The sequence below is a fragment of the Hemiscyllium ocellatum genome, chromosome 24, assembly GCF_020745735.1.
Source record: "Hemiscyllium ocellatum isolate sHemOce1 chromosome 24, sHemOce1.pat.X.cur, whole genome shotgun sequence".
Classification (NCBI taxonomy): Eukaryota; Metazoa; Chordata; class Chondrichthyes; order Orectolobiformes; family Hemiscylliidae; genus Hemiscyllium; species Hemiscyllium ocellatum.
The window spans coordinates 41,885,568-41,911,718 of record NC_083424.1 but is presented as its reverse complement, the minus strand read 5'-3'; the positions used below and the strand labels follow the sequence as shown (position 1 = coordinate 41,911,718).

The following is a 26,151-nucleotide window of genomic DNA, read 5'->3' as shown; positions in this document are numbered from 1 at the left end:
AATGAAACGTCTGGATATCAAACCTATAGCTCAGCGAGCAAACCTACACCTTAAACCTCAACCTGAGCTACAAATCTTCACAAACCTTGCAAGGGGATTGGTGTAATGCTACTTTTTAGGTGTTATGGGGAAAGGCTGAATGTTTTACCTTGGGCTGTGTTACGAACTGTTCCCACCTTGTTTCTATGGACTTATCTTTATTGATTTTCCTGGGTGTATTTTTCATTCCACCTGGATCTCTGTGCAAAGAAAAGAGGAAATAAAGTTTACTCAGGAGCTGAGGGGTTTCTGAGTGAAGCAAGGCACAGTTTGTAACAATGCACAGTGTATTTAAAAACATACACCAAGTCCTCACTTAAAGTTGTGCTTGCATTCCTGAAAATCACAACTCTACATGAATCATGTTTTCCCATAGAAATCAATGTTAAAGCTTGAGTTAGCTTTCTTTAGAGTTTTATCATCCAGACAAAAAAAAAACGCATAAGTTGAAATATTGCACTATATGTTCTGAACACCGCACTCCTGGGTGAGAAAACATAAGATAAAATGCATCACTAACTATAAAAATAATAGAAGATTCATCGGGAGTATATCAGGTGTGTGTGTGTGTGTGTGTGTGTGTGTGTGTGTGTGTGTGTGTGTGTGTGTGTGTGTGGGCCAGGGCCACTGTGTTTGGATTGAGGGTTGGGGGGGCCCTAGCCAGGAGCACTACTGAACCTTGTGACTTCTGTTCTTGCCCCTGTTACATTGATTTAGCAACAGCACGATTCCCACAATTCCTTGCTCTGGCTGATTTCTGCTGCTCCGGATGGAATCCAGGACTTCGGGTCAAATTCTGCAGTGGAGTCAGCAGTGAACAGAAGGACAGAGCTGAAGCCTCAGGGAAGCACAGAGGCAGAAGTGAGGCCAATGACACAGAAACACTGGCAAACAAAATCGTGACAGAGCAAAACCCAGAAATGAGGCTGGAATGGTAGGGCAGATTATCTAAGCAGGTAGGGCACAGCACAGCACAGCAAGTCTGCAAAGCAATGTTAAAGTAAACTGACAACTTCAAACAGTCATACTAACCCTACATTATTAACAACGAAAAGTTGAAACAACGTTAAGTGGGGAGATATTGTGAATGTTAAGCTTCTGCAATCACCTTCATACACAGTACAATGAGGGTCAAACAGCCAAGTGTTTCCTGTAGCCTGGAAGATGGTTTTGCCCACATTGAGGTGAGCATCTCTGGTTGTATTTTGACCTTCATTGCAAGGTTTCTATCGAATTCCTGATGCTTCATTTTCACTTATACAGAGAATAGGAGATTTTATCTGAGGGTATATATCTGACTGAGGATACATACTGTGCCTCATGAAAATGGCATACCCAGATATAAACAGAATATCTTCTCAAGTTTCAAATGAAGAAGACAATCACTTTCCCTTGGTTCTTATGAGCTGCTGATTCATTAGCTTTGTCCTTTGTGCAAAACTCATTTGACATTATTTTGCACATCTATCTTCAATTAACTTACAAATGATTTAAGGTCTGTTCTGTTTCAATTTATAAAGTGTTCTAGATTTCATATTTTGATGTGAATTTGTAAATAGGCCAGTGTACTTTAATGTAAAGATCAGTAGAGGCTGGGAAATGAGCCAATGTTCTTCAGGTCAAGACTAACATATTACATCTACAGCACAGGAATAGACCATTCAGCCCAAATCATCCATACTGGTTCAAGGTTTGTGCGAAGATTTGTAGCTCGGGTGCTCGTTGTTGTGGTTCTGTTCGCCGAGCTGGAAGTTTTTGTTGCAAACGTTTCGTCCCCTGGCTAGGAGACATCATCAGTGCTCTGGAGCCTCCTGCGAAGCGCTTCTTTGATGTTTCTTCCGGTATTTATAGTGGTCTGTCCTTGCCGCTTCCGGGTGTCAGTTTCAGCTGTCCGCTGTAGTGGTTGGTATATTGGGTCCAGGTCGATGTGTTTGTTGATGGAGTTTGTGGATGAATGCCATGCCTCTAGGAATTCCCTGGCTGTTCTCTGTCTGGCTTGCCCTATGATAGTAGTGTTTTCCCTAGTAGCCATACACTCAGACAACAAGCAACATGAATTCGACTGGGAAAACACTACTATCATAGGGCAAGCCAGACAGAGAACAGCCAGGGAATTCCTAGAGGCATGGCATTCATCCACAAACTCCATCAACAAACACATCGACCTGGACCCAATATACCAACCACTACAGCGGACAGCTGAAACTGACACCCGGAAGCGGCAAGGACAGACCACTATAAATACCGGAAGAAACATCAAAGAAGCGCTTCGCAGGAGGCTCCAGAGCACTGATGATGTCTCCTAGCCAGGGGACGAAACGTTTGCAACAAAAACTTCCAGCTCGGCGAACAGAACCACAACATCCATACTGGTATTTATGCTCCATTTGAGCTTTCTCTCATCTTCATCTAACCCCATCAGCATAACTATACATCTCTTCCTTCTTAAAATATTTATCTATCCTGCCCTTCAATGGATCAACACTTCTTATTTATATCATTTTACTTATTCGCTTCTGTAGTGAGTTCCACACTCTATGTCCTCTCTGGGTAAAAGAGGCTCTTCTGATTTACTAGAGACTACTCTTCTCGAGTTCCGAACTACATCTTCCCTACATCCCCCCAATCAAACCCTTTTAAAAGCATAAAGACCTCTAGCAGGTCACCACTCAATCTTCTTTTTTGTCCTTCCTCAGTGCTACATATCCTTTTTCATGAGGTCTGGATTTATCCACAGAATGGCACATGTTGAAGCCTTTACCAGTCACTGAGGGAGTAAACTGGGTTTAAGTCAACGTAACAAATAGGACACAAAAATGTGTTGCATGCAACAACCTTTGTCATTTCTGCAGTCTTGAGGAGTCTGTTTTCTGCCTTTGTGTAGATTAGATGAGGTTGCACGACTTGAGAGAGTAGTCCTTAAGCATGGCAGTCCACAACAGGAGATCTACTGGCAGGAGTGATCACAACAGCAGCAGCTATACCACCTCAACATTTGGTTCCACTTCAGACTCATGTATCCAATCTGTGGTTACCTGGTGTGGAAAGGGGCTGATAGATCAGAAGAACAGCCCATTAGCAGTGCCTTGGCCTAGCCAAGGTGTCCTTTAACAGGTCCAGGCAGCAGACAGTTGAGGGGGCCATTTGACGTTGACTGGGAGGATAGTTGAGCAGGAAATCTCACAATCTTTGAACATTTTGGATGAGCACTTGAAATGTCATAGGATTCAAGGCAATGGGCCAAGTGCAGGAAACTGGGGGCAGAGTAGACCTCGAGCAGTTTTTTCTCCGTGCAGACTCAGTGGGCCAGAGGGCCTTCTCTGTACTGTACAATTCTATGATACCTCTTGTTTGAGGTTCCATCTGTTCTGGGTGTCACTGCTGAGGGAGCACTAAATGTCTGCTTTTAGGTATGTACCGCAAGGCCAGAGCACATCAACCTTCCCCCACCCCCCAAAAATACTATTTTCGTTTAACCTGTAAGGGATGGTTGGTTATTTAATTTGGGTATGAGAGATGTATGGTATGCTAACTGTTGTTTAGGGACGAGACAGATTTGTGTTGCATTCTAACAATAAATCTAGTATTAAGTAAAAAAATTAGAGTCTGGTTTCCTATTTACCTTCTGGCTTCAAAATTAAAGACATGCATGCTGTTCCTGTGCTGTGCCAAACACTGTGGAACCATTAACTGTGGTGCCACTTCTCTTAATGATAATCAAATACCGTGTACTTAATAGCTAGTGATGAGTCACAACTAAATTTGGAATGACTGCAAGTTCCATTACTTCCAAAAACATGTCTGGATCAGAGATGAGGGGTTTTGCATTACAGTACATAAGAACTGAAGGTCAGACAGAAAATGGTGACCGTGTGAAATGGATTTACAAGGAATGAAGCCCAATTTGTTCCCCACCTGATAGCATAAATATACAATGTGCAGCCAGGATATGAATAGTAAGCAGGAACAGGAACTCAAATTGTTTCTTCCACCCATGCTACCTTTGAAACATTTGAGGCTTAACTGCAGGACCTTAACTTGTATCCAATTACAGCAAGGTTACTGTAGCCAAGCAAGTGACTCAATGCTGTCCTGCATTATCAGTAGACTACAGCTGAAAGCTTCAGTTACACTGGCATTTTCTCAATCTATAAGGAACAAACACAGCAGTGCAGGAGTTAATATCTGATGCTATGGTAAGTGTTACCTGGCACTCCAGCAGGTTGTAACAGTGCCCATTGTGCTTGGCGGTTCTACAGTTACAGTCTCAAGTAGCCAGGTCAAGGCACAAAGTTGTCGGAAGAGTGGTTCCCTATAGGAAAGCAAGCATGAAACTTAGAGCAGCAGGGTCTTCAGACATTACGGTTGAAAAACATTAAGTCTACTCAGATGAGATTACCCTCTTTCCCTAAAGTTCTGACCCTTGCCTGAGTTATTGCTCCAAAGGGCATCAATTGTCCACTAGGTGAGTGACTATTCCTTACAGTCGTAGAGTTATACAGCACGGAAACAGACCCTTCAGTCTAACTCATCCATGCTAACCAGATATCCTAAATTAATCTAGTATCATTTGCTAGCATTTGGCCCATTCCCTCTAAACCCTTCCCATTAATATAACCATCCAGATGCCTTTTAAATGTTGTAATTGTACCAGCCTCCACCACTTCATCTGGCAGCTCATTCCACACACGCACCACCCTCTGCACGAAAAAGCTGCCCCTCAAGTCCCTTTTATATCTTTCTCCTCTCACCTTAAACCTATGCCCTCTAGTTTTAAACTCCCCTACCCTGGGGAAATGACCTTGGCTATTCATCTTATCCAAGTCCCTCATGATTTTATAAATCTCTGTAAGGTCAACCTTTAGCCTCTGACACTCCAGGGAAAAAAGCCCCAGCCTACTCAGACTCTCTCTGTAGCTCAAACTCTTCAACCCTGGCAACATCCTTGTAAATCTTTTCTGAACCCTGTCAAGTTTGACAACACCATTCCTATAGAACAAGAGTCCAGTGTCAGGCTCTTGTACTGAGAGGAACCAAGGCTGACTGACTCAATCCCCACCTGAAGTGCCTCCATATGAACACTGCAGCAGCAATCACCATGTAATGATCAGACACATGGATGTAATTTTCTTTCTCCTTCTGAGTTCACAGATACTGAGGGCAATCAACTGTAGCGTTATTACTGCTATCTGGTTCAGAATAGTCTCCTAACAAAGGACCTGTCCTTTCATCAGATGTAGGGCTTCGTTTTACTTTTTGTTGGGGCAATTCCCAAGGTGTGCACCAACTGGGAAACAATGGATTTTCAATTCATCAATGAATTATGAAAATTATTGCTTCTTCGCCTGAGCAGAGTTTGAAATCTTGACTAGAACATTCTTGCCCTCTGTCTTTTTCTCCTATGTAGGATTTCCCTCTCTTTCAAGGTAATAGTCCAGGTAAATACTGCATGTGGAGAATTATTATTGTATGCATTTTACGATTTGCTACTATTGCCCTTAGATCTCTTTTAAATCTTGCCCCTCTCACCTTAAACCTATGCCCTTTAGTTTTGGATTTCCCTACCTTGGGAAAAAGACCTTGGCAATTCACCCGAAACATGCCCCTCATGACTTTATAAACCTCTTGATGCAATGGGAGTGGATATCAGAGAATTTGGGCATGCATGTCCAGTTTTAAATAGAGTGAGGTCAGTGTGCTTGATTCCCCGTCTGCATTCCATTCCAATGGAAGGTTTCACAGATAACACCAATCATAAAATCTCTACAAAAAAATGCAAGGATTTAAATTACTCATGGCAACTACCTACTACTGAATTGGAACAATAACTTCAGATTGCACTGTTCTAAATAGGACAATTGTGGGCGGCACGGTGGCACAGTGATTAGCACTGTTGCCTCACAGCGCCAGAGACCCGGGTTCAATTCCCGCCTCAGGCGACTGACTGTGTGGAGTTTGCACATTCTCCCCGTGTCTGCCTGGGTTTCCTCCGGGTGCTCCAAGATGTCCAAAGTCCAAAGATGTGCAGGTCAGGTGAATTGGCCAGGCTAAATTGCCCGTAGTGTTAGGTGAAGGGGTAAGTGTAGGGGTATGGGTGGGTTGCGCTTTGGCGGGTCAGTGTGGACTTGTTGGGCCGAAGGGCCTGTGTCCACACTGTAGGTAATCTAATCTAGAGAAGCAAACTTGTTTAAAACATTGAGAAGTAAGTCCTTCATAAGCAGTAATGTTTCTGGATGGAAGTGGCTACTCATGAGTGAAAAATCAGTGCATTGCTAGGTTATGCCTAGCATTCCTGGTGAAAGGCTTACACCCGAAACGTCGATTCTCCTGCTCCTCGGATGCTGCCTGACCTGCTGTCCTTTTCCAGCACCACTCAAATCTTGACTCTGATCTCCAGCATCTGCAGTCCTCATTTTCTCCTAGATTATGTTGTCAGTTACCTACTATTCAAGCACCTTCAACCTGACCAGGCTACAAAGCTTCTCCAAAAGAAATGACGGAAGAAATTCACATGACCACTTAATGAATTTTCAGTACAATTATGAAAATCACCTGTGAAGTGATTAGAGCTGATTGTTGAAGGGAAGGCAGAAATCACAGTGTAATTACAGCCCTAATGGAAGAATTATGTGTCAGATTACTTAAGATAGAGAAGAAAAATCAGTCAAATCAGAAAATTTCATATATACTTTCAAACAAGCAGCTAGAATAAAAATATCCTTAGATAATATTTTTTACCATTTCTATGTTGTCAAAAACCAGGTATGAAAGACATGATGATATTTGGATAGATTGCCGAACATGATCTGCATTGATACACCATCACTTAAATGCACAGAAAGAGAATGTATCACCTGTGAGGAATCCTACGCACAATTATAGTGAACGTAATATCAGTCCTGGTGCATATCAAATATAAAAGAAACCTTTACTCTCCTCATGAATCTTAGCAGGACACAATATTTTAAAATGCTTGTATCATTTTTAATTAACATACTTTACTACAAAGCATTTTGTGCTTGCATTGAGATTCTGTGGATCTTCTTCTCTGTCCTTTATACTTAGGAGTGAAATGCGCAGGATTTTTCTTGCATATTTTTATTATATTTTTCTCAGCAATAAATAAACTATTACAATACAACATTCGTCACACTCCAAAGTATTTAATGGACTGTAAAGGATTTTGGATGTCCATCTCATGAAAGATACAACAGTAATTAAGTTGCTTGTTTCTTTTCAGGAGATTGGGAGGCACAATTAATCATGAAAACAGGAAGTTTCAAAATACTATAGACATATTAAGCATACGTAAAACTGGAGAAGGTGGGGTTCAAGGTGAGGAAATGTGAAGACTTTGGATACAAAACAGAGAAATCAGGAGTCTGTTCCTAATGATGAGTGACTAGGTGCCACGGGACAGCAAGGTTTCAGTGTCGATTATACAAAGGCCAGCCTACAGGCACTAAAGTAATTACAAAGTCTTATGGAACACCATCTTAAAAGGTGCTCGAATATTACTATAAGATTGGTTCCCCTGTAATGGGATTCATTGGATGATATATTCCTCATAACTTTCTTAAGTGATGAGTGAAAAATAGTTATCCAAGCACATCCATTTGGAATTATACTCACATGTCCTTTTCCGTCAATCTGGTTGACACAAGGCTACAATGTACTGGGGTGTAAGGTCGCGCATCTGGAATCTTTCTTTTACTGGAAGTCCTTCGGGGGTTGACTTTTAGTGCATTTGACCGTGGTGAGAAGATTGGTTCTGTTACAAAAATCCTAAGCAAAATTCCATGACAAGAAAATATCATCACCAAGCACATATCAGCACAATTGAGGCTTTTCATTAATTTGGGAGTGCAACATGATTGAAAGTTGCACATACTGATGTTTTTCTGACATGGACAATGATATACGTTACAGATGCAGAATTTATGGGAATTTGTTTCAGTGTAGAGGGCACATCAAGCTGCACCTGAGCATGTGCAAGGATGTTGTGCGTATAAGTTGGTAATACCAAAAAATGACTGATCTTCGTGGCAGAAAGACAATGTCTAATTTCATACAATCATAGAATCCCAACAGTGTGGAAACGGGCCCTTCGGCCCAACAAGTCCACACCGACCCTCCGAAGAGTAACCCACCCAGACCCATTCCCCCACATTTACACCTCATGAATGCACCTAACCTACACATCCCTGAATACTATGGGTCAATTTAGCATGGCCAATTCACCCAACCTGCACATCTTTGGACTGTGGTAGGAAGCCAGAGCAGCCAGAGGAAACCCACGCAGACACGGGGAGAACGTGCAAACTCCACATAGACAGTCATCTGAGGATGGAATCAAACCTGGGTCCCTGGAGCTGTGAGGCAGCAGTGCTAACCACTCAACCACCATGCTACCCCAGTGGCAGTTTGTTTGCGACATATGTACATCTTATGTCTACAAGGTTTCAAGTTGCATAGCACATAGATAAAACGCTAAAATCAAAGTAATATTTAGAGAATTACACTTTAAAAAATCTCATAGCTAGGAGGCTCTTCTGGACATCCTGAGATCACAAAAAGTATTATATAAAGAAAATGCCGTCATCTTCTATCCACCCAAGGCCAGGAAAGAGTCACTTCCGGCACAGGAATTGTCTGAGAACACTGCTGATGCTTTAGAGAGGTTATCAAGAACACATAGAAGCAGATGTAGGCCATTCAGCCCTTTAAGCCTGCTATGCTATTCAATGAGATTATAGCTGATGTAATAAGTCTCAATTTCAGTTTCCTGTCTTTTCCCCCATAACCCTTGATTCTATTATTAATTAAAAATCTATCCATTTCAGCCTCAAATATACATAACAACCCAACCTTGGCAAGTCTTTTGTGGTAAAGAATTGCACAGATTCACCCTTTGAGAGAAGAAATTCTTCCTCATCTTTGTCCTAACTGGGTGATTCTTCCTCTGAGATTATGCTCGTTGTATCCCCTGTCAGAAGGTCTAGGACCAATCTCTCAGCATTTACCCTGTCAAGCCCCTCCGAGATGCTTGTATGTTTCAGTAAAGGTCTCTTCCCATTCTTCTGAATTCCAATGAGTGCAACCTAACCTATTCAGATCTTCTCATACAGCAAGCCGTCCATTCTCAGGATCAACCCAGTGGGCTTCTCTGGACTGCCTCATTGTCAGTAAATCTTTCCTTAGATTAAAGGACAAAATCTGTTCACAGTCTTCCAGCCATGGTATGACTGGTGTGTTTTTTCAACATTTTTTATACAATCAGTATAGTGATGAAGCAGGCCATTCAGTCCGTCGATCCACACTGACCCTCTGAAAAGCATCCCATCCAGACTTATCCCTTACCCTATCCCTATAACCCTGCACTTCCCATGGCTAATCCACCTAGTCTGCACATCCTAGACCGTGAGAGGAAACCCATGCAGACATTGGGAGAATGTGTTGACTGAAGCACTGTTCCCTGGCACTGTGAGGCAATGGTGCTAAGCCCAGATTAATTCTGCAAATAATACAACCCAAAAATGGTAAGCTCTGGAAGATAGCAAGCTGCTATAGAAAACTGCAGGCACTGTGTTCCTTAATGCAAAGTTAATCTTCTTTCGAATTAAACATAACCATGTTTTTTACACTATAATTTTTAAAAAATTGTTTGAAGCTAATTTCTCTCCTGCCAAATTTGAATTATTATTTCTGAGAAAGAACAAAAATGGTAAAGATTTACCTTACAAAACAATGAAATGCTGTCACAATGAACTACATACAGTATGTTGAATGAGCATAGTAGACCTCCAATAATATCAAAGAGCCACTTACCCCTTCACTTCATGTTGTTCTTCCTCAGATTCCTCATCTGAAGAGTACTTGGGAGGTTGCCATTCTTTGCTGCGTTTCTCCATTAGTTTCTTTTGTTCCATCAGCAGCACATTTTGTTTTTCCTCTTCCTCTCTCTTCAACCGCTTGAAGAAACCTTGTCCTCGTTTAGCTGTGTTTACCAACTGCCTGTCAAACAAGGTAAGACAGTGCAACTATAAAATTGTCGGGTAAAAAATGAGGTCTGCAGATGCTGGAGATCACAGTTGAAAATGTGTTGCTGGTTAAAGCACAGCAGGTCAGGCAGCATCCATTCCTGATGAAGGGCTTATGCCCGAAACGTCGAATTTCCTATTCCTTGGATGCTGCCTGACCTGCTGTGCTTTAACGAGCAACACATTTTCAACTATAAAATTGGGTCACTATCATCATGACAGATAGTAGGCCGGTTGTTCAACATATTCCTTCTTCAGCTACCAAGGTTAGGTGGCTTGCACAGTTATTAATATCATCCACTGATGCTTGGAGAATGACCAGCCGCAGTACTGAGATCTTCTTCTTTAAGGGCCATTCTCAATATTTCTTGTATGAACTGCAGTAATGGATCAATCCTTTTCATGAACATTTTTAATGCAGTTCGCTCACTGATTTTGAGGATTATGTAGTAGAAATGCCTCCCTCAACAGAAATCCCTGCTCTTCCCCTTGAGGGACACCAGAAAAGCAAAACTTCTGAATCTTATCAGTATCAAGGTTCCAAAGGCAAGACGTGTTATTGGAGATACACAAGCCAAGTACACAGCACAGAGAGATCCTGGCTATAGTGAGAGTATTCAAGTAAAAAGTGAGGTCTGCAGATGCTGGAGATCAGAGCTGAAAATGTGTTGCTGGTTAAAGCACAGCAGGTTAGGCAGCATCCAAGGAGCAACACATTTTCAGCTATAGTGAGAGTATTCTTGAATGAAACCATTGGTAATATCAGTAAATATCAGACAAAGGAAATGTATGAAGCCAGTAAGAACAAGTTCTCCTGAAGATTCTTTCACTATTTGGTATGGGTAACAGTCTCCTTTTCACTACCAGGCATCCTGCAGGGGTAAACATACTGGGTTATAGTTTGGGTCCAGGTCTTTTCTGCTACCCATTAAATTGAAGCAGCAAGGGTGAGGCACTGAATTGGTATTGATTGCCCAATTAAGGTCTCATTTGGATCATGGATAGTCGACCCATCTGATGCCTCTCTGCTATCCTTAAAATCAGGGCATGGGTGGGACTGGGAGTCATGACACAGCACAATAATTAATGGTGTAGCCATCTGAAAGGTGATGGTTTATTGGGTGACCAGTAAAATCCAATCTGAGGCAACATTTTTTCAAAGAAAACGTGGTGCAAGTTTGAATCTTGAATGGGATTTGATGCTAGATCATTTGGGTTACGAATGGGAATTCAGGCTCGATCATTTGTAAATATTAATGATGGGACTGATAAGTTTTTGCTATCCAAACCTTAAGGGATTACGGAATAAACAGATTGCTACAATTAGGTTGTGGACGGTGATTTTACTGAATGGTGGAACAGACTTGAGGGGCCAAATGATCTATTCCTGTTTCAACAGTGGCACAGTGGTTAGCACTGCTGTCTCACAGCGCCTGAGACCCGGGTTCAATTTCCTCCGGGTGCTCCGGTTTCCTCCCACAGTCCAAAGATGTGTGGGTCAGGTGAATTAGCCATGCTAAATTGCCTGTAGTGTTAGGTAAGGGGTAAATGTAGGGGTATGGGTGGGTTGCGCTTCGGCGGGTTGGTGTGGACTTGTTGGGCCGAAGGGCCTGTTTCCACACTGTAAGTAATCTAATCTAATCAAATATTTAGGATTTTTTTTGGAGCACTTAAGAAATGATTGAGTCTAATTTGCTGTCAAAACTCTGAGCATTCAAATTATACATTCAGAGCATGAGGGTGCTAATATGCCTTTGTTGTTTCAAGTCATTGGTGTTATATGAAATTGACAAGAATTGGCAGCCTGACCAAATTCTTTCTTAGTTGCAGAAATTGCCATATATCTGTGTACTAAGTTCTGCCCTGTTGACTTAACCCACTTTGGGCACCAATATTCCTAGTCACATGCAGCAAGCGCTGTCTATACGAAGTAGAAGTGCAAGACAAAGGCTTGATGATGCATCAGCACTAAGGATTTTCAACTAATTGAAAAACGCTATCCTAAAGGATAGTACTTCAGTTGCAAATTCAAACAGCTTGGTATTATGAGTATGCAACAATATTCTGAGTTACCTTTTGTATCCTAACACAACATTAAGTCAAGCATAAGGTTTACACTTCTTCTTGAAATACACATGATTCAAAATATCCTCCACTTCCTACAATAACAGTACCTTGCTACACCATCTCACTGAATTTAAAAACAGGGAGGAACGGAGAAGAAGTCATCACTTTTTAATTTCCCTCATTCCTGTAAATTGTTGTCGGAGACTTTCCTGGCTGTATCTAGTCATACTACATTATTTTTGGCTCATTATTTTATGCACTTCAGTATCCAGGCAGCTACTAAAGGACAGACAGGATACCAATGTGCAGGGATCTTCTGCATTCTTTTTGTTGATTTCTTCTTGCAAATCTGGAAGAGCGAAGTGAAGCACTTTGACCTCCCTCTGGGATCAGCCCACCATCCTCCTTGTGAGAATCTGTCACGCAAAGCTGCTTACTGGGACGTGTTGCAATCATGTCACAGGAGATGACCTGTCACCCACTCCCAAAGCTCCCTCCTGCTTTTTTTTAGCCCTGGCAAGCCTGTTGCTTTCACTTGCGCAAAAGCGTTTCAGTTCCCAATCCCAAAAAAATCCCAATAGTCGAAATGGAACTATTTTTATATTAAGGGGTTGCTAAAGGAGAAAAGAAATTTGCATGTTTATAACATCATTTGCAATTTCAGATATTCTGAAAGCACTTCACAGCGTTTCAGGACTGAAGGGCATTGTATCACGGCCCTATTGTATCACGGAAAAACAGCAGCCAATCTTCACACAGCAAGATCCCATAATCAACATAGAGGTAAATAACCAGATATCTGTTTTTGGCTGTATCAGTTGAAACATCAATGTTATTCAGGGTTGCTCTGCTATTCTCTGACTAACACCATGGAGGGCAGAAAGGGCCATGATTGGATTCATGGTGTCACATTAGGTTCCTATTCTCTAACCATGTGAGCTTTAACCTGAGAAACCTCAAAGTGCAAAAATGAATGATTGAAAAAAAAAGAAAAATGAGGAAGTGCTTTGCATCATAGTGTTACTTGATACCACATTCTGTTTCTTGTACAAATGCGACTAATGTAAAAGGGTGTCACTGTCCCACTGTAGATCATGCATTTTCATTGACTTGATTTCAACGAGATTGAAAAGCAAACTGTCTATCCACGGATTATCCGCAAGAAACACAGAGTGCACCAACAGGAAAATGGAAAATTTTGTCCCTGTGAAAATCACAAAATTTTTACATACCACCTTGACCACTGAACTTCATGGAGGGGTAACTGGAAATAAATCAGTGTTGAGATAAAGGATGAGCAAGAGTGAGTGGTTTGCTCTGCCTAATGATGGTGCTGCCCACAAATGCAGCCTCATGGCATGCACGTGCATTCACTGGAGCAAATTAACAACAACTTCAAGTCCATGTCTTTTATTTAGCGAAAGTGTTTTTTTTTAAAGACAATAGTTCAACATATAAGTAACCAGTTGACGAATGAACGCATCTTCACGACAGCTACAATCACAGAAATGAGGGGCAGCACCAAATTTGTTTTCTATTTCCCTCTACGGGCACCAGAGTAGTAGATCATGAATTATATGTTCAGGTATCAGGGCTGAAAATGTGTTGCTGGTTAAAGCACAGCAGGTCAGGCAGCATCCAAGGAACAGGAAATTCGACGTTCCGGGCACAAGCCCTTCATCAGGAATCCTGATGAAGGGCTTGTGCCCGGAACGTCGAATTTCCTGTTCCTTGGATGCTGCCTGACCTGCTGTGCTTTAACCAGCAACACATTTTCAGCTGTGATCTCCAGCATCTGCAGACCTCATTTTTTACCCCAGGCATCAGGGCTGTCTATTTTAAAGCCCAACTTATTTCTGCAGCTTTTATATAGTTCAGCACAACCACGCACACTGGATCTGTGGATAAATGATAAATTTTCACCGTGCTAAAACCCACTGTAGGATAAGTCATGCTAATCAAACATCCTGTTTGCGTATTTATTGAACATGACGATGATCCAACTCTTATCTAATTTACCAGTCACCATAACAACTGCAAATGTCAAGCTGTTGACGCTACAACCCATTACCTGATGAAATGCTCAATGATAAGTTTATTGTTGTAAATGAGGTTCAGCCAGCAGCCCTGGAAAAGCAGCTATTTGCAGACAGTCTGAACTGCCTCTACTTGCACCTCATCAGCATGTCAAGTGCTCTGAATAGCATTATTAAGGAAATTAACATGCTATTCACTGTAGAGTCAAAACCTTAATTAACGCTTACTGTTTACAGAAGAAAAGAAAATCAGGCTGATGATATTCCTTGATTAAAGATATTTTAGGAGCAACACATACATTATCGAGGAGTTGCTTTCCTGTGGATGCATAAATCACTAGAAAAGGACCAAGCCCTGGATGTTGATGCCAAAATGGTATACCATCACAAGATGGTAGGCCATCTTGTGATACATATTGAGGATGCTGAAAATCTGATATAAAACAAAAATGCTACGAGTACCCTGATGGTCAGATATCATCTGTTGAGAGGGAAATACTGAACCTTTCAGGTCAGTAGTCTTTCATTAGAACTGGAAGACGTTCGATATCTAACAGTTTTTAAGCCATTAGGCAAAAGTGAGGACTGCAGATGCTGAAGATTAGAGTCAAGAGCGTGGTACTGGAAAAGCACAGCCGGTCAGGCAGCATCCGAAAAACAGGAGAATCGGTGTTTCGGGCAAAAGCCCTTCGTCAGTTTTAAAGCCACATCCATAGCCAGAGAAAGTGACAGGGACATGGCAGAATGGAATCAAAGAACAAAGGAAAAGCTCCTGTTCCTCATCCTATGAGATCTTTTCCTTTAATCTCTTTACTCTTGAGTCCCTTTTTCCTTGACTCTAGACATGCTTTCATGCTGTTAAATCTCAATCATCAGCCTGGAATATTGGGCTGGATTTTCCCTCCAAGGTTAAGGTTACTGACTATTCTGGCTTGGGGGATGGTGGGAAACAGCCACAAATCCAAACTCTGAAAGGTTCAACCCCCATAACCTGTATGAACTCAGGCTCTCTGTTCAATTAAGCACGGTAGGTCAAAACAATATATACTTTTGGCCTGGTAGATAGGCTTGTAAAGCAGAAAGGAAAATCAAATACTCCCTAACCTCTTGTTTGATGGCTGTCCTACTTGTTTTTAACACCATGTTAGACAATCCAATCAGGACTCCTTTGGGAATGAAGAGCTGTACTTTCATTTTGACAGTTCTCTTGTTGTGAAGGCAAACCAGGCCCCTACGCTCATAGTAGTCAGCTGCCATACTCTTGAGATTTAATGTCAGATTCAGGTCCAGAACCTCAAACAGCCACTTTGACAGCTGCTATCAAAAGCTAAGTACGTAAGGCAATTGTGAGATTAGGATACCAGGACGGTAAGGTCTGAACTGGTTGGCAACAGGGTGTCAGGTGAAAGAACACCTGGCAAGTAAGATCCCAAGGTACAATGTGGCCAGAAAGTGATGGAGTGTTTAAGCTAGTTTTAAGTGGGTACGTGACAGTGTTGGGTCCCAGAGATGGGGTGTGGGGGTTGGGTCACATGTTGGACGTCTACCTGCCTTGTCCCTCACCTCTGCTTTAATTAAAACCACAGCTGGCCAAGTCGCACATTGTGAAAACTTTAACATTCTCAGGCAGTTGACTGCTTTTGAATTCCATCTTATATATCATGGACTGAGATGTTTTTTTTTAAAGTAAGGGACCAAAACATTAATTTTAAATGGTCACAGACATCATCTGATCCACACAAGTTGGCCAATTTTCATGAAACCAAAATGAATTAGACAAAGACAACCTGAGGTGAAATTAACATTTTATCCAAAGCCAGTGAAACTGCTCATCCCCACCCTTGGAGCTATGGAAAGGTCCTTTTCTCCTATTTGATCTGCACCATCATTAGAATCTTCACATGTTGGAGATGAAGCATCACATGCAGATCGAATAAACAAACAAAAAGCAATCTCAAGAAGCTCTCTCTGTGCCAAAGGAGGAGAGATGGACTTTACCTGCAAAACCAAAATGAATTGAAGAAGGCTCTGTACTGTCTCAAGAAGAAAAGCTAGTCATAACACCAACTAGAAAGAAACATTAGGAGACTGAAAACGAAAAAGATAACTTCAATATCCTCTATTCTGATGGTTGTGGAGATCAACTAACTAACTGAGATCACATCACAACAATGACCAAAAGTACCCTACATTGTACTAGACACTAACATCCCTTAAGAATGTTCATGTCTCTCACATGTTTCCATGTGTGTGTCACTGCATGAAGGGCATATGCATGATTTCAAGCTTTTATTACAATCCTTGGGCAGTAAAATTACACTTTCACACGCAGAAACCCTGTGATTAGCGCCGTGGTGCGACAGTAAAAATTACTTAAATAAATTTTAATTGGAACGAAGTAGAGTGTCGTGACAAAATAATTTACCTTTGGTATGACTAACTGAAGACACTGAAACAAGGAGAGCCAATTCACCTCTGCACACAATCCCCTTCAAAAACACTGGTTAATTTTAGGGTAAGCACAGCAGCTTACCCCTCAGTCTCTGGTTTAGTTGAAAAAATAATGATTCTTCACTCTGAAAGAGGAATCACTTTAATTTGATTTCCTGCACTTGGTCTGAGGAGGAAAAGCTGTCCATATTTAAGTAAACTCTTAATTTAGAACTGCAAGTCAATTTGACTGGTTATATTCCAAAACTATTTTCGCATAAAGAAAGTAACCATTCAAATTATTACTGTTGCACATTCAAGAACTACTTATTAATTCAGACAGCAGATAAAACAAGGACAGGACATTTTTTTCCTTATCTTTTGAACCAGCTGATTCATGTATATAATGAATTCCTTGTGTGGAAATTCAGTCTACTAAAGTAATGGCATTAAAAACAAAGTAATACTAAAAGAAGTTCATTAATGCAAAGAATATTTCACAATTGAAAACATCTGAAGTGAAGCTCACATAAAATATTGGCAGACCAGATGAAAATAGCGTATGAATTATATGTGAATACATGTCAAGTATCACATTCAATAAATGGTGAATGTAGTCAGTCATCAACCTTTTAATGATCTCTAACACCATCTACCTTCCGGCTTGCAAAGTTAATTCAGGCTACACAGTTGAAGACTTCAGTACATAGTAATAAACGGTAGGTTGTATGGTATAATAGAGATCAATTTACATTTGGCAAAGGATTATCCAAACAGGTCATATCTGAAAAATCAGCCAATGATCAGTCACTGCGTATTTACATTCAGTGTGGATGATACTCAAAGAGAAGTCACTTGTTCAATATTTTATTCCATTTCTGCTTTCTTAACTGTCTAACCCTTTGTTCTGGTGGATTAGAATGTCTACCCTTGCTCAATTTTAACCCCCTTCCAATTATTCATACCTATCGCAGAATTTGGAGTGGGGCTGATAAATGTGTCCAATCCCAGTCTTGCATGAGAGCATCAAATGAACGACTGGTGGCATTTTCTCCTCAGAATTTAGTGTCACAGACATTGACTTAACCACACTGACAAACAAAACTTGGAAAATCACAGGTCCATAACATGTGATGAAAGCTTTGCAAGACATTAACTCCTCCCAAATTACTTGATCGTTAATTTACTGCCCCTGACCTATACTCATCAGGAAGACAATAAATATTTGTTTTATGTAAAACAATAATAACTATTTATTACTAACAAAAAGTATTTCACAAAATTCTCAGAATGGCAATGATACAAATTTTAAAAACACTAACTAATTGCCCAGACTATTACCCTCAAATCTAACAGCTAGCACTAAAATCTCACAGACAAGATATAAGGCAAGTAGAAGAGGTTAGGTATTAGGTTACTGATAGAAAGAGAGAAACGTGCTAAGCCATGTGGCTGAACTCAAGAGTATTTGAATCTCAGGTTAGCAGTTCCAACTTCTAAATGAGTAGCTCTACAACAGATTGGTGATGAAAGAGCTTAAGCCTTTGACAGTGTTATGGAGGTGGGTTGGTTCCTCCTCCTTGCAGTCTCCTTAAGGTACACTACCATTGGACGCTCAGAGCCATAGAGAGTCATAGAGATGTACAGAATGGAAACAGACCATTCGGTCCAACCCATCCATGCCGACCAGATATCTCAACCCAATCTAGATATCTCCCACCTGCCAGCACCCGGCCCACTCATAACATGGCTCCTCGTAGAAAACAGTCTTCCAGTCAACCATTTTTGCTCCAGTCACAGTTTTCTATCCTTTGCTTTAACTAGTGTCCCTCTGGTTCCCTATCAGTCTGACACTCACAGTGCATCTCCCGTCCAGGAGCAATTCCTTCTCAGACCTCACTGCTCAAGCTCCAACCATCGACTCTTCACACAGGAGACTGTGGGATTTTGCTTTACAACTCTAGCCCCTTGTTTTTCCCTCCCAATTGTAGCTTTTCTTCCTGGTCCCTGGCGTGAGGTCATGGGGTTAAACGCTTTCTTAGCTTTGGTTGGCTTTCTGTCATGTGGGGGCTGAGCAAGCAGGTGACAGTCTCAATCCTTGCTGATTCCTGATGTGCCCAACGCCAATCCCCAGCAGGGGGTGTGGATAGCACTGGATTGAAATGTGAACCTTATTCACAATCCCTGACTTTTCTGATAATTTAAGAAAAAAATTAATGTTAGAAGTTAGTCATAGAAGGAAATGTTAGAAATAAAGGAAAGGGTTATAACTTTTTGGTGGACTAGGATATCCATTCTAGAATGTCCAGTCCAAAGATGTGCAGGTTAGGTGAATTGGCCATTTTAAAATTGCCCTTAGTGTTAGGTGCGTTCGTCAGATGGAAAGGGGTCTGGGTGGGTTACTCTTCAGAGGGTCAGTGTGGACTTGTTGGGCCGAATAGCCTTTTTCCGCGCTGTCAGGAATCTAATTTAATCATTCATGCTCAATGTAAACCTCTCTCCATTTATTCATATCTATCAGAGAATTTGGAGCTGCGTTGATGAATGTGTCCAATCCCAGTTTTGTTTGATAGCATCGAAGTAGCAACCGGCAACCATTTCCCCCTCAGAATTTCATAGTTAGTTGCTATTTATATGGCGATTCTTCATGTACATTTTAATCTTTTGACTGTTTTTGCAAAGGTGTGAGCAGTTACCACAGAAGTTAATTGCAAGAGAAACCACTTATAGCTGAAGCAGAAAGATGAGAAATGGTAGTTTCTAGGCAACTAATGGTACCAGTTATTAACTTGATTGTGAACATAAATCAACACTGCTGGAATAAAATGTGCAAATTGCCCTTCTTCCATCCACTTATGACTAGGTAACTTTGATAATGATGGAGTCATTTTTACTCTTGTATCACTATGGAGTCAATGACATGATGGATTCCTAATAGCTGATGCTGTTATAGCAAATTGCATTCTCTTGTCAATTCAAATTATTCAACAGTTTGTGTTGTTAAAAACCTGTTACAATTTTGTTTGTCAGTGTCTTTATCATTTCAGACTTCCCCCATACACTGGACGTGAATTATCCTTCAACAGTAACTGCTTCACCGATCACGTTCTCCAACATCAGATGTGTTGTGACATTGTGTGATGATGCTAAACTAAGCCAGAAAGAATCAGGCATTGAGACTGACGGGTGAGTCCATCTACACTGAAACAGAAGAAAGAAATTTCATTTGTGTCACACCTTTCAAGACCTCAACACGTTCCAAAGTAGTGTACAGCCAATTAATTTCTCTTAAAATGTACTAACGGTGTGTTGTGGCAGCTATTTCAAGTGTCAGTCATTCTGGAATTGCAGGTGGGAGTCCATTTTTTTATTCCAATGTATTGCATTCAAGTGATATGTACATATAGAAATTCGTTAAAAAATATGTTGGGCACTGAGCCAGCCTTAAACCAGAGAGGGCACTCTCATTGCTGAATGAAATGCCCATGAATGCAAAATCAAAGCAGACATTTCAGAGCAGTATGGAAGGAGTGCTGTACTGTTGGCAGTGCCACAATTCTGAAAAGATAATTAGCTTAGTGTAAAAACATATATTGCTGAAAAATCTCAGCTGTGGAGAGAAATCAGAGTTGACATTTCAGATCCGGTGACCCTTCCTCAGAACCTCTTCCAGGCATGCCCACCTTGAAGAGGTTCTGCTCCTCCCTCTGACAGTTCTGAGGAAGGGTCACTGGACCCAAAACTTTAACTCTGATTTCTCTCCACAGATGCTGCCAGGTCCATGGAGATTTTCCAGCAATTTCTGTTTTTGTTTCAGATTTCCAGCATTCACAGGTCTTTCTGTTTTTAATTAATTTAGAGCACATCTGCTCACACAGGTGTCACTTGATAACTGTGGTTGGAAGGATGGCAGTTCAACATCTCTGGATCTAGAGTTTCCTGGCAGAATACAGAAGGGAATAAAGAAAGGTGGGAGCGTGGCCTTATTGGTTAAAGTATTAAACACAGCTCTGAGATGGGGATGGTACACTAAATAACTATACTGAAAGATTAAATGAGACTATATGGGTTAAATTCCAAAATGTAAGAAAGTGTAGCCACACATGTACTATAGACTCCCAAATGATAGGAGAGGGTTAGAGGAGCAACAATATTAGCAAATTTTTGAGTGAAAAATATGATCAAAAGATAATAGTTGGTGTCCTTAAATACATCAACTGGGGTACAAAGAGTGTAAAAGGCACAGACGACACAAAATTCTTCAACTGCTTCAAGGGAACATTTTTAGTCGGCACATAGCAAGCCCAATGATACAGAGTGCAATTCTAGATTCAATCTTAGGAAGTGTGGCTGTGGATTTTGTAGAAGTGAGCAACAATTTTCATAGAAAGATCCCTACAGTGAGGAAACAGGTCATGTTGACCAACAAGTCCACTCCAATCCTTTAAAGAGTAACCCACCCAGACCCATTCCCCTACCGTATTACTCTACATTTGCCCCTGACTAATACACACAGTCTACACATCCCTGAACACTCTGGGCAATTTAGCTTGCTGGATCACCCAACCTGCACATCTTTGGATAGTGGGATGAAGCCCATGCAGACAAGGGGAGAATGTGCAAACTCCGCACAGACAGTCGCCCGAGACTGGAATTGAATCCGGGACCCTGGTGCTGTGAGGCAGCAGTGCTAACCACTGAGCCACCGTGTTGCCCTTATTTAGGGATAGTGATCATAATACAGTCAGATTTAGCATCACTGTGGAAAGAGACACTGTTAGAATGGAAATAAAAGCTCTACATTAGGGGTTGACAGACTTTACAAAGCTGAGAGAGGGTCTGGCAAAGGTGGACTGGTTACAGCCACTTGAAGGAATGTCAGTGGGAAGCATTCAAATTCTACGAGCACTTATAAACATGTTCACAGAAAGCAGAAGGGTCGTATATTTTAATGGAAAATGTGACTATGGAGTTTTGATATCAGAATTCGCATGAAATAGACTGTTGTTGAAATTGCTGATAAAATTTTGTCAGATTTAATACAATCAAAAGTGGTTTGATTTTAGATAAAGCTGTTTAGGTGCTGAGTGAAGCCAACATCCAGAAGCAACACAGATCAATCCTAAGAGGAAAACATCAACCTTGTCACAGGAGATCAGCAGAATCTATTCAATCATCAAGGTTTTTAAAAGAAAACTTTAAATTACACACATGAGAAGTCAGAACAGCGACCAGTACAGATATGAGATACTGATATTATTGTCAGCACTGTGGAGCAAGGAAATCTCAAAGGAACAAGCTGTGCCCAACTTTTAAAAAGGAATGCTTTATCTGCAAGACAGTAGGCCACTCTCAGAGATGTGCCCCAAGTACAACATAGTCACAGAGCAACAGAGCAATAGCCATTCATACCAAGAAGTTCATGAGATAAAACAGGCTACAATGGAAGTAAAACCAAGGCAATCAAAGGGGAAACAGAACTAGCATTTGGCAAAAAGATATTTATGTCAATGCACATCTCACTCATGTTACGCTTGTTGCGGGATGAACGTCATTACTATCAGACAGCCTACCATGGTTGGGAAAAAAAAACATTATTTATACCTTAAAGCAGGGAAAAGAGGTATATCACTTAGATTTAAAGGTGTGCATCCAGCAACTCAGCAGCACAAAGGATGCCAGATAATAGAGACCATGTGCATATTTCACAATCAAGGGGTACGCGTATTTTGACTTGATCTTCTTCAAATGGAAGAAGGAGTCAAATAAGTTCAAGTCCAGAAACATCAGTTTAAGGAATAGATAGTTACAGAACGACTGGTCAAGTGACAGCATATTATGAACAACAAGTCAAAGAAATTTTGGTCACCAAACAACTGGTCACGGGACAGCTGGCAGAAGATTTCACAGGCCTCCCTAGACTCATGGCAGAGCCCAAACTGAAGTTTAGTCTATGGTATCACTAACAGAGGGTGGTCACTGAGCCACAAATCAACTCTACCAAATTTGACATAAGTGACTAAGGATGAGTCACTTTTCATTGGCATGATGTAGAAGGGTGGCCAGACCAAACGTGCAGTGGACTCGCAACAAACACATGCTAATGCAGCTACAACATTTCACAATCATACGGACTTCCTGAAGCATGGGTTATTCCAGCTTCACTCCAGGAAGATGTCCTGGGAAAGATACACAGGGGATCACCACGTGCACAGGCAGAACTTGGTCAGCAGTGTAGTGATCTGGGATCTTGAAGGCTGTTGAAGATCTCGTAGCCCATAATACAACCTGTAACGATACCGAGTTAGCAAACTTGTTTTCCACTGCTATCAATACAGTACAGAGTTCAGACTGTAAGAATCAGCAGGATTTGTGAAAAACCGCACCATAAGCATTAGATAGCTGAAGATCAGTATTCACTTGAGATAACAAACAAAATTTAACCGCTGTCACTCAGAGTACAACACAGCTTGGTGTGCAATTAGATATGACAGATTTACGTCTGGTGTCAAATGCTGAGCTATTTCGAATGATGCAGGTTTTAACAGAGAATTCCATTTCCTTATCTTCAGAATGACAGAGATCATCCAAGTAAGACGCAAAACTCAAATAGCAGAGGCGAGAGACAGTATTTTGGTTTCATCAACACTACAATCACCAGGAGTGAATGGAAGTGATGAAGTTAAGAAACAAGTTAAAGTGAGATTCTCCACACTTTAGCACAGATTTGTCAGCAGATTGAGAATAATACTCTGCTCTCACAGATTGAAAACGTGTTGCGTACAACTCCATGGTGGCTACCACTGAGATGGAATGACCAATATCCACATATTCAATCAGTAAGAAACTACCTGGTACAGAGACCCAAGAGACACCAAATAGAAGAAGTAGCTTTTGCAACAAGACAACCATCCTCTGTGTTAGCCAGGCTGCTGCACAGAGCGAGACAAGAGGACCAGTTGGAGACATGTCCCTGAAAATGAGGTGTTAGTCAGGAAGCAGCAGAGACACAGAGGTACCAGTCACTGACAGGGGCTAGGAATGTTAAAAAACTGCCTTTGCAGGGGAAAACAGCTTGTGAACTGAGAATGACCAGAGTCCAGGTACTGCTTGGAACTAACCATATTCTACAGAAAAAGTAAGAAAGATGAAGTCATTCAGAAGCCTTACTTGGACGAGGGGAAATGAGGTAATGCTACCTAGCTCCTTGGTCCAGAGCCAATAAGGTAAAGACATGCGATTAACAGATGAGCCTGAGCCAATGGGAAAAAGATAATGAAAGAGGATAAAAGACCCTTGAGGCATACAGGCAGTGGTAACTCTGGAGACAAGAGTTACAAACCAGACCTCACATCAGGGATGTGGGGGGAAGGGGAGGGGGGGAGGGGAAGAGAGAGAGAGAGAGAGAGAGAGAGAGAGAGAGAGCGCGCGCACACCTCCTCAGCAGCAGTGAAACAGTTATCCAGATCAGGTCTTATGTTCTGTGACTGCTGAGGAAGTGTCAGGGGACTCGAGTGGGTATATAAATAGATTTTTAATTCTGGTTGTGGGAAAATATATAAGCTCTAGTTTGAAAGAGAAAATGTAAGAGATAGGTGCATAGTTTAATACACTAACAAAGTAACATGTGAAATTTATAAGAATTGACTCTTTTTCTCTCTGTGCAGCTATTGCTGGATTCAGACAGCAGCTGGTGGTGGCCAGGCTCAAACAGACTTCAACGTCTGTAAAGGGGGTTTAGGAGATGAAAGGTTCTCCAGTTACCACAGCAGAGCCTGTTTCAGCAGGAAAGATGTCCATAGTGAAGAAGATCAAAGTAGTTTAAAGGTTCTCCAGTTTAAAAGGACTCAGACTCACACTGTTAGGAACAGAATCAAAGTTAAGAGTCTGTAACCCAAAAATCGAACAATCTTCCAAGCCTGAAGAGAATGTTCTGGGAGAACAGAGAAACCTCCAGACTTCCTGAATTTGTGAAGTCAAGAGTTTTGGCGGGAGATAGGTTACTAGTAAATGGAATTATATCCAAAAACATACAATGTGAAGAATGGGGCAGGTGCTGTATTAGGATCTGAAAAGGGTAATGCTGGGGAATACATTTACCATGACTGAACATGATGATGTCATACACACTTGGGAGAACAGCTTTGGATCTTGAAGGATGAAAACATAACAGTGAAGTTTCCTTCTTGGTCTCAGTAACAATATCTATCTTACCAACGTGCCTTGTACCTAACTGCTATGACATAATAAACTACACCTTGTTTAAAGCAAACCCTCTCATCATTAGATCACCTGGTGGCTTTCCTCCACCAGATCAAACCATGCAGGTCCTTGCAGATCCCTACCAGGAAAGAGAATGATGACAGCAAATTACCAGATGGATCTTACACCTTGCTGAGCTGTGGTAGGACTTCATCTTCCAACACAAACGGTCAATTTTAGATTGGATTGGAGTAATGATTAGTCCACCAAACAAATAAGTAAACTGTGCTAGCAAGCTTTCACTGAAAATTTCTTCAACTTACCAATTAGATAACCACTTGAGGGAAATAAACTTGCAGGGTTACAGTAACAGAGTATCCTTTGATACAATGAGAACCACATCATAATCTCTGCAATCAACAGACAGGAGTGTTCCCTCCAAGTTGGAGAACACTTCAGTGGTCCGGGACATTTGACCACGGAGCTTTGGGTGACCATCCTCCAAGGTGGACTTCGGGACAGGCAGCAGCGAAAAGTGGCCAAGCAGAGGCAGATAGCTAAGTTCCGTACCCATAGGGAGGGCCTCAACCAGGACCGTGGGTTCATGTCACACTACAGATGACCCCATTGCACTACACATACATACACACACACACACGCTCGCGCACACGCACATATACACATACAAGTTTGAGGGGTGAATTTGTACTTGCACAGTCACATTGTACTTTGCTCAAAAACTGCATGAATCCATGTAAGATTCTGTTAATTCATTTTTTTAGATTAGAATCAGTTTAAACATTACGGCACAGACAGCAGCACAGAGAGGTGCTAATACATTGTCTGGGCTGACACCAATTATTAAAGTTCACTTGAGAATGTAACTTTTAAAAAATGTTTTTCAACTTACATACGAAAGAAGCGAAACTAACATGGTCATTCTAACAGATGAGAGACTTACCAAACAATCAAGGTATTTATCAATGTATAATTTCAATTACATCACACTGTAAACTTTTGCTATAAATTCTATATCTTACAATTGTGTACTCCACAACCACCTGATGAGGGAGCAGTGCTCCAAAAGCTAGTGCTTCCAATTAAACCTGCTGAACTACAACCTGGGTGGTGTGTGATTTTTAACATAATCTCTGACTGTATGTTAACCATATACCTTGACCTATGAGAATATATAATATGACATAACATGTAAACATAAAATAGTCTGTATGAGTTCATACATCTCTCTGGGTCACAGCGAGTGGTTGTGCAGATAAGATACTAACAACACTCCACTTCTCACAGGTAAAGAATGTGTGGGACACATGAGGTGTGAA

At 41.2% G+C, this 26,151-nt stretch overlaps 1 protein-coding gene across 1 annotated transcript in view; it reads right to left on the bottom strand.

Annotated features, from left to right (window-relative positions):
* Positions 1 to 26,151, bottom strand: part of LOC132827376 (coiled-coil domain-containing protein 60-like) — an 84,729-nt gene that overhangs the window by 30,812 nt on the left and 27,766 nt on the right. Inside the window, exons 4-7 of the mRNA XM_060844036.1 lie at positions 9,868 to 10,053; positions 7,672 to 7,824; positions 4,247 to 4,351; positions 149 to 239 (exon numbers count right to left, since the gene is read on the bottom strand). Of these exons, the coding sequence (XP_060700019.1) occupies positions 149 to 239; positions 4,247 to 4,351; positions 7,672 to 7,824; positions 9,868 to 10,053 (535 nt within the window). The remainder of the gene's footprint in view (positions 1 to 148; positions 240 to 4,246; positions 4,352 to 7,671; positions 7,825 to 9,867; positions 10,054 to 26,151) is intronic.